The sequence below is a fragment of the Heloderma suspectum genome, chromosome 1 (genome assembly GCF_057233095.1).
Source record: "Heloderma suspectum isolate Gila_16-S chromosome 1, 16-S_ref, whole genome shotgun sequence".
NCBI lineage: Eukaryota > Metazoa > Chordata > Lepidosauria > Squamata > Helodermatidae > Heloderma > Heloderma suspectum.
In genome coordinates this window covers 301,833,917-301,843,530 of record NC_139458.1, presented here as the reverse complement: position 1 = coordinate 301,843,530, position 9,614 = coordinate 301,833,917, and the positions used below count along the sequence as shown (strand labels likewise).

Here is a 9,614-nt window from a genome sequence, read left to right as displayed (position 1 = left end):
GGGAGATGTGTGTGTCTGTCTTGCATGGGCATGAGAGAGAGAATGGATGGGATGTGAGAAAGAGTGTGACAGGGTGGGCATTCCAAGGAGAAACAGGGCTATTAATGGCTACCAGTCATGATAGCTATCTATCACCTCCAGTATCGGAGGCAGTATGCCTCTGAATCCCCTATGCCTCTGAATCCCTTTAGAGAGGTGCACATACAGGGAGAAAAGTTCAGAATGATTATACACAAATATTTTAACTATGAAATTCAGTACTACAAGATGTAATGATGGCCACTGATTTGATGGCTTTAAAAGAGGTTTAGACAGATTCACGGAGGATAAGGCTATCAGTGGCTACTAGTCATGTTAGCTATACAGTTACCTCTAGTATTGGAAGAAGTACGGCTCTGTATCCGAACGCAGCTGGCCAATGTTTGAGGGTGGGGGGATTATTTGGGGATGATCTTCCTATTGGTTGGGTGAAATTAATTTTAAAGGAATTTAGAGGTGATTTTGAGAACTTAATTGGCTTGTCTTCTGTGAAATGAATGTTCAGTTTACAGCTAAAATTTGTGGGATCAAAGGGGTGGTTTTGTGTTTGAGGGTTCAGAACACACCTCTGCCTTGTACTCACATTCTTTGGCAAGGTACTTGTCTTTTAGCATCACCAGTTGGCCTTCTGTGAAATGGGTATTTTGCTTCAATAATAAAGTTGGCCTCATGGCAGCCATCTTGTGACAACACTCAACAGTACAAATGTGGCCATGGGCTCAAAAAGGTTGGGGACTGCTTTAGAGCTACCATAATTGGGTTGGCACAATAATTCCTGTTCAAGCCTCTAGTTGATCCCGCTAATCATTGGCAGTTAATGTCTTTCAGTTAGTGAAAATCAGCCCTGTGCTTGAGGGCAGATAAGTTTCCGGCCTGTCAACATATCAAAGCTTTTGGGAGAAGCCAATCAATGATAGCAATCCCTGAATGACTGCATCAAGAGGCTGCATAAGGGGGCTTTTTACAATTCTCATCTAACACTTTTCAGAGTACAAGCACCTTACAGTTGGTACTTATTCTCACAGCAGTGACTCAACTAAGGCCACCCAGTGAGCTTCATGGCTGAAGATTTGAACCTGAATCCCACACATTTATACCTAACACTCCATCAACCTACCCGTTATGAGACAGCCTATAGTGGTTTCTTAAAACTTTATCATTTTTAACTGTTAAAAATGTTGCAATTGAACAAACTGATGAACTACCCCCTCCCCTTTTGTAAACTTACCAGTCTTCATATAATAGCAGAGGATTCTACCACTATTACCATCCAGGAAGTCCCTGAAACTTAATTAAAATTAGGACAGAGTTCACAGAATTTTCAATGACAAGATGCTGTCACAATGATGCCATGAGACTGACGCAATTGAAACCCCCCCCCCACATTTAACTAAAATGTATCTACATATTTCTCTTGATTGCAGAACTCAGTATTTGCCAATGTGTGAATTTTGCCTCAAAAGTGGGAAAGAAGTAATCAGGGCTGAATAAAAAAGGACCTCATCTGAGATGTGGAGGGAGTGAGCTGGTGGAGCTCCAAAAAACCAAAACATGTAGGGCGCTTGTCTCCCCTCCATATTGGAGTAGTGATGGGGAAACAGAAGCTTCTCCATTTTCCAAGCTCACATTACATTATTTATCTCAGCTGTTCTCGGCCCTAACACAAAGAAGTAACTGGGTAACCTGGCATATCTCTAGTACATCCCAACTGTGCATACACTGAAGATCATGGAGAAGGGTTGTATCCATTTTAGATCTAGTCCTACAACCCTCCAAAAAGTCCTGAAGCCATCCTCACAGTACCTAGTCAAAGGATGCTGAGAGGCCCAGAACTGTATTACTGTAGTCCAAATGAAATGCGGTTTCAAACCAAGGTTTTGAAACCACTCTGAAACGGGTGGAAGGACTTCCTGGAGTCGAGCAGCAAACAATTGCTTTATAATAATAATAATAATAATAATAATAAGAAGAAGAAGAAGAAGAAGAAGAAGAAGAAGAAGAAGAAGAAGAAGAAGAAGAAGAAGAGGTTTGATACTTGCTAGTAACTATAGGAGTCAATCAGTTAAGGATATTATTTTCAAGAGGAACCTGATTACTACTTCCTTTATTTAAACCATCTTTCCCTCCTCTAGAATTTGTGCAGTCTCCCCATATCAATTTATTAAGGACACAATCCTATGCATGTTTAGACAGAAAAAAATGCTACAACCCCCAGAATTCCCCAGCCAGCATAGGATTGCTCCCTAAATCATTCCTTTATTACATTTCTACACTACCAAATAGCCAAAGCTCTCTGGCCAGTTCACAAAAATTCAAACCCTAAAATACAACACATAATATAAAACCTTTAACATAGAAAAATTTAAAACAGTTTGACAAAGCAGCGATCTTGGCCAGCTCAGAGTCACTGGAGAAGGCTGCAGCTTCCTCCCTTCCCCAGCAACCCAATCACTACTTTACCGATGCCATTAGCAACAGTAAAGCAGCAATCTCGACTGCTTCAGGGGTGCTGGGGAAGTAGAAAGACTCCTCTCTGCCCCAGGGCCCTTGACTTGGTTGCTGCTTATCTCCCGTCTCTGATGAGAGATCAGAGATAAGGGGATGGATTCCTTTGCTTATCTCTTATCTAAGATGGAAGATAAATAGGAAGCATTGTATGGCAGATGAAGAAATGTGTTGGTGGTTACACTCTTTGCACCCCTGATCTAAGATGTCAGTATATGGCAAGCAAACAGCACTTCTCACTTGCCTACAAACATTTCTTCCCTTGCCACACTTACAATCTGTTTAACTATAAGCCACCGCTGGCCCTATACCATTAGGTAGAGTGGGGCAACTGCTTCGGCTGCAGTGATAAACTTCCCAGCTGCCCTCAGGTGTGGGGGAGGATGCTATTCCGTTGCCACCATCAAAGTAAGATTCAAGAGCCAGTCCAGTCAGCTTCTGGGGCAGGGAGACCATCTTGTCCTTTGCCTCAGGCAGCAAGAGGTGGGGCTTGCTCTGCTGTAAGTCCAAAGGAGGGATTCCTGAATGTATTTATCAGTCAAGCTGATATACTGCATACCTAATAGCTGTGAACAAGGCTAGCATTTCAGGGTCTGCTATAGTGTGAGGGAGAGATGTTGGTCTAAAAGCCCTAACCATCAGAATAGCCTATTACTACTAAAGATTAAGCAGTTAGATACTATTCTTGCCAAGGCCCTCCATGGCCTTGATCCTTCACTATTTCAATCTAAGCAGCACACACTATGTGTTACATACTGGAAGGCAGGGTACTAATATGCTGTTCTGCTCTGAGGAGCAGTGTAGGATCTGGTGGCCTCCTCTGTATCAAGAACTTATCCCTGACGTGATGATTCTCACTAGGTACCCAATAAATACGTTATTGGGGACTTCTGAAGGAGAGACTAAAAGGCCACCACAGAGAAGACTTAATGCCATATATGACAATGTTTTTAAAATAACATGGTTGCACTCATGATAGGATGCATACATAAGATTGCATCCATTTATTTTTATCTGATCTGCTGCAGTCCCTTCCATGATATGCTGTATGGTTCTAGAAGGTTTCCCCAACCTTCAGCAGTAGTTTTGCAAGGGAGCACAGGGAGCTGCAGTTGGTGGGGTAAATCAGCAATAATTGGATTCCTGCCTTGTACAAGCAGAAGCACTTTCTGATAGCAAGAAGCAAACACAGGATAGAACCAATCTTCTCTAATGTTCAAGTCCTCTCTGTGTGAGTCTGCCCACTCTCCTGGTGAAAGCTGAGGATAATAGTTTAAGGAATCTGAGAGATTCCCATCAAAATGCCACAGTTCCCTAGAACACAAATAAGTTCTCAATGTACAGTGAGGAGCAGTTATGACATCACCAACCAGTACACGTATTCTCTCTCCCTGCCCTATTTCCATGACCCAAAATTCCACAGTCCAACTGCAAAACTGGTTTATGCTGCACAATAACAAGAGTTACCTGTTAGCTTTTAGAAGGCCTAGGAAAACTGCCAGAAATAAAGTGACAAACCTGGAGGAAGCAGGGGCTAAGAGGAAGTTGTGACTGCCATGCAACACATCCAACCCACCATGTTTCAAACTTTTTGTCGGCATCTTGCTAAAATTGGCCACAAGAAAGGGCTACTGCTGAATTGGCCTGAAGAAAAGAAAGGAACAAGGTCTGAGTTCAAATAAGGGAGTGAACAGGGGAAGACGACAAGGAAAGAATATAGGGAACGAATTGGTCTAAGGCAACCATAAGCACATTGCTGAAGTCACTGCTTTTCCTAAGGTTGATCGTGTGTCCTACTTTACAGAGGACAATTCTATATTTGAAGAGCTGCCCAGTCCAAGGCCAGTTTAAAGATAAAGAACCATAAGAAGGAACAGCAGGGGCCTAAAGCTGCCCAACAGTTAACACCTGGACACCAGACTGAGCAACAGCACACAGGTAACCTGGTCACAGTCTTCTCTACTAACTAGCATGCGATGTACTGGATTTCTGTTGAAATTATAGTAATTATCTCTAAACGTGCATCTACACATATAAATTAGCACATGCAACTTTTCTGCAAATCTATGTCCTCTTTTTGGCAATGCTTAAATGGCTACCCTAGCTTTTCCTCTTACCACTGCCACTGGAATGGGCCATAGCAGAACATAACTAAAGGGGAGCCAGAAGCTAGTGCCTGAGATAAGAGTGCGGCATAGGACAGGACCACAAGGGATGGAGAGGGAAGAACCCAAGGGAAATGGTGAAGCTTCCAGAGTTGGGAAGCTGAGAGCTGGCAATTCACTTACTAAGCAGCTGCTCTTGTTTACAGGCCTAGCTCCATACACATCCCCACTGTTTGGTGGCCGTTGTGATAAAGTAACGATTAAAACAGTGCTTAAAATAACCAGATTTGGAGGCTCACTACCTAAAAACAAGCAGCCATACCAACCCCCAAGAATTGCACACAGAAATAAGTGCAGCTACATTAAAGCAAGCCACATGGCATTTAAAAATAAAACGTTGCTATTCCAGAGACTGCAATGGAAACAAGTGATAACCTATGAGCTAAATTATTCAGCCACAATGCAGGCTCAATATGCCATAGAATGTTCTCTTTGCTTGAGTGATGTCATCGTTATGAGGAAACAGCTACCAACTGAACAGTAATGAGAAACCAATTAACAAAACTGAAAAAGTGAAATACAAGATTTCAAGGGAAGTATTATTATTTTGGTTACCTTTCCAAATTAGAAAGCAGATTTTCTAGGATATTGTTTATTTAAAACACACACACACACATTGAGAACATTAACACAGTATACATCATTTTATTTCTTTTATTTACAAGATTCAATTTCTTGTTTATTTGCACACCTGGTGTCACTTATAAATCAAAATGTTTCCATGACAGTATGTACAGAACACCACACGTGGGAGTAAAAGCAGCTAAACTGAAGTACTATTTTACACAGAGTTCCCCCACCAGCAGTATCTGAAAATCAATATGGCAACTAGACCTGATGGAAAAGAAAATAATGAATTCAATCTTCAGGATAAACACTGACAAGTATTAGAGACTCCCAACTAAATCTGTGTTGGAATGAAGTCTAAATGTTTTCTGCGCTACTTTAAGAACTGCAGCAAAATATCTTCCACTTTTTTAATTCATCCACAAGTATTTTCTATCCAAATCCTATACGCAGTGAACTGACCTGTTAAAATTATATGGCAATGTTGGCTATCCCATAGGACTGATATGCAAATATTAGACACAGAAATGGTGAAAAAAATTAGCTGAAACCACAGATATTAAAACAATTTTAAGAGGCAAGACAAATCAGTTTAAACAGGACCAGCCTTTGCCTACAATAGTGTATCATATCTTCCTTAATACATTTTTAAACTAAAGTTTGGGCTCCATGTTTACCGATCAGAGTTTGCAAAAGCAGACACATCTAAACCTTCGCCTTTGTTGCACTGCTCATATAAAGTCTGAAATTTTAAAAAAGCAAGACAAATTATCAGAAACGATCCTCTTTTCTTTCAAATCCCTTTTCAAAACTCATAACCTGGCATGGAACTTTTGACTTAATCCTTTTGACTTTATCCCCCTCTGAAAGAAAGCCCAAGTAAGTATATTATCTGTATTTTATCACATTATTTAACCTCGGCTCTCTTTCCTACTCTCCCCACACCAACCCCAGTTGTTACTCTTTGCTCTTCAGTCCTTTTGCTCCCTAACCCACTGTTGAAATGTAGGGTTGGAGCCAATTTTGTAGAAGTGGAAATCTGCTCATGCAATGGGATTTCCCCATCCTCTCTTTTTTCCCCTGCAGTCCCCATGCCCCCCCAAATCTGCTTCGGAGGGTCCCCAATCCTCCAACGCAGATTTGGAGGACACAGGGGAGGGGAAAGCCACTCCACCACCAGTGGTTTCCCTTCCGCTGGTAGAACTGCACCACTGGATCCAACCCTCTGATTCTAAGTATCTTTGGACAAGATCTTTTTTGCTTATGTGCTTTTACTCTTGTAAAAGTGCCATGTAGGTGTGGCAATGTATAAATAATAAATAAATGAAAGCACCATGTACATAAAATGTCAGCTCAGTGTGCCTCTTGGCACACTCTTGTCTGGGTTGAGGTTAAACATACACACTGGGAGTCCAATGTCACAAGGATTCTGTGGAGTATAAGAGCCAGCAATGGAATTCTGTGCAGAATCTCATTCTCCACTTTTCTCCTCCAGATACCCCTTGACTTTTCTACCAGAGAATAAAAAATTACGTTTAGCACTGAAGTATCTTTGTATAAGGGGTTTTAGATTTGCAACGCCTGATGTTAACAAGGCAGTTCCAAAATCAGAGTAATAATATTCTGGCCAGAGTAAAGAGCAAGCATTGGGGAAGTTTGTTTTTAAGATTTGACTAAAATATTAAAATCTCTCCGAAAAGGAGAATTTGCCATCACTTGCTGAACTTTAACAAACAAATCTCATTCATTCATGTATCCCTGAAAAGATTCAAGTGCTATAGAGTTTAATTAGGAGGACGTGGAATTTATGGGCAACATCCAATATCACGCAAGCAGACTTCCATTTGCAGAATGGGACTACCTCTTCCTCTCCATTGCCCTGCAGTTCTCCGAATCTGCTCCAGAGGGTCCCCAACCCTGCCGAGCAGATTTTGGGTTCACAGGGAACGGGGAATCCATTCCGCCAAACTAGCCCATTCCATTCACAGGTGAACACTGTTGGATTTCGCCCTACATTTCTACTTCTGAATGAAAAATGATAAAGCAATTGATCATTTTTTCGCATAAGCCTATATATAACCTTACCACTTGTGTATTTTAAATCAAAATTTACTCTTTTAATTTAATATTGTATTTGGCTTTAAAAACAAATCACAACCATTTTCATTATTCAACCTAAAACATATAGCTAGAAGACAGGAATGTCAGAGGGAATATAAACCATGTCCAGAAGCAAAACAGGTACTTGAATTCCCTGTGCTATTTTTTATTGTTCACTCCAACAGAACAGTGGGTATATTTCCAAATGCAATTTTACCTCCCTTTAATAGTCAAGGTTAAATTTAATTTGACTGGAGGGTGAGAATTTGTTTTTTGGAAAACAGACAAGCCTAGAGGAAATCCGATTAGATATTTCCATATTTAAGAGCTTGGTAATTTAAGATAGTTTTCTTCAAACCCCTGCAGCCCAGGCTTGTTTACAGAGGCAAAAATTAAGGATATTTTAGCTACATATCTATGCTTACAATTCACCACAAGGTTAGTGTTCCTACTGTGAATTTTGGATATTGAATACTGCTGCTCAAGATGACACCTTCCTAGGATAAAATGAAGAAATGTTTCCCCAATTATCCCATAGGTACTTTCCCCTGACTTTTAGTTCACCATTTTAATGTAATCCCTTAACTAGCTGTCCCCTTGGATTTTTATTGCAGGATGAGTTATCATTTAAACAAGCCCCCTTGAGGGAAAAGTGGCATAAACAATTAAAAATAGTAATTCCTACAAATAGATGACAGGTTGGGCTTCAGCAGCTATTTTCATATTGTACGCTGAAAAGTATGCATGAGAGAGAGAACCAGGGTTTTCCCCCTCTGGATCAAGGCTAAAACCATGAAATAGTTTCTACTTGTGTCCCGTCTTAGTTAAACTGCTTCAAAACAGCTAATATACACAACGCTGATAATGATGGCTTGTAAAATATTTTGGGAGAAAAAGATGTAGGTTTCATTTAACACTTCCTAAAAAGAAGTAAATCTCCAGAACAACCTCTTTTTGTTTTAAGTTAGAGCATTTTTGTGGGGGTAAGCTGGAGTACTCTTTATTTTAGGATTATGTAGCTTTTTTTAATTTGTTCTCCTACATTTGTTCTCCTACATTTCTTCAAAGATTCTGTGAGTTCACATCTTTTCTTTCCTATGCCATGCCACTTCCTATTACTGGAAGAACATCCCACAGTGTAAATAGCAAACAACTAGCGTTTCTGCCTTTTAAGATCCACTACTTCATCAGCAACACATTTCTTGACCCGTTATTTTTTTGTAAACTCTAATACCACCAACCGTGAATACCATTCCTCACTATACATTTGCTACACCCAGAGCCCACATACTCTCTTGTCCAAAATGGACTGCAAGCAGGAACTGTTTAACTTCTATATTATCTTAGTCCTAAGTGTTACAAATATTAAATTACTGTAGCAATACCACTATTTAAAATATATTTACTTACTCTAGCAGCTCTAGAAATAGAGTTAGGAGAATTCAAGCCAATAAGATGACCGAGGATACGTTTCATTTCCTCTGTTGTTCCTTTTGTAGCCAAATGCCCTAGAGGAATTTAAAATGCAGTTATGCTTTATACGTATGGCCAATATTTTTAGTTAAAATGTGTGAAAATTTGGATACCACACAACTTAGGGACGAACCTTAGGCTAACAGGTATACTTTAGTCTGTGAAAGTATTAGCTGAGGGAATGAACACAGAGGATCACTTTTCTATAAAATAACTCTGGTGAAATTAAGTGAAATGCAGTAGTAACATTTATTATAAAGCTAGAGTTACCTGTTTGTGATTTGGCTTGGATATGCACATAGGGATGAATCAACAATTCAGAGACCGATATTCTTTGTTTAGGATTCCTTACTAAACAGCGCTGAAAGAAATTGGGATGAATTTGAAAATTAATCTTCCAAAAAGAGCCAGTGTGGCGTAGTGGCTAGAGTGTTGGACTGGGAGTTGGGAGATCCGGGTTCTAGTCCCCACTTGGCCATGGAAGCTCACTGGGTGACTTTGGGCCAGTCACAAACTCTCAGACCAATCCACCTCACAGGGCTATTGTGAGGATAAAATGGAGGAGGATTATGTACTCTGCCCTGGGTTCCTTCAGGAGGAAAAATGGCAGGATATAAATGTAATAAATAAATAAAAATACACACTGTTTTCTGAAGATTATACCTACAAATAACTTAGATTTTCACATTTTACATAGGATTATATCTACTGAATGAAAGTTGCACTCCATTAATTTAGTTTGTGCCTGGTAGCACAGGGCTCAAG

General features: G+C 40.2%; 1 protein-coding gene across 4 annotated transcripts in view; it reads right to left on the bottom strand.

The window, feature by feature from the left end:
- Positions 1-4,070: 4,070 nt before the first annotated feature.
- The window catches only part of TTK (TTK protein kinase), a 62,652-nt gene continuing 57,108 nt past the window's right edge, over positions 4,071-9,614 (bottom strand). For 2 of the 4 annotated variants that reach the window (XM_084826975.1, XM_084826976.1), the window contains exons 20-22: positions 9,120-9,210; positions 8,787-8,884; positions 5,290-6,018 (exon numbers count right to left, since the gene is read on the bottom strand). In XM_084826975.1, coding sequence (XP_084683101.1) covers positions 5,950-6,018; positions 8,787-8,884; positions 9,120-9,210 — 258 coding nt within the window. In that variant the 3' untranslated portion in view covers positions 5,290-5,949. Of the gene's footprint in view, positions 4,189-5,289; positions 6,019-7,137; positions 7,301-8,786; positions 8,885-9,119; positions 9,211-9,614 lie in introns of those variants that run through there. The other 2 variants (XR_014786605.1, XM_084826977.1) reach the window with 2 other exon arrangements.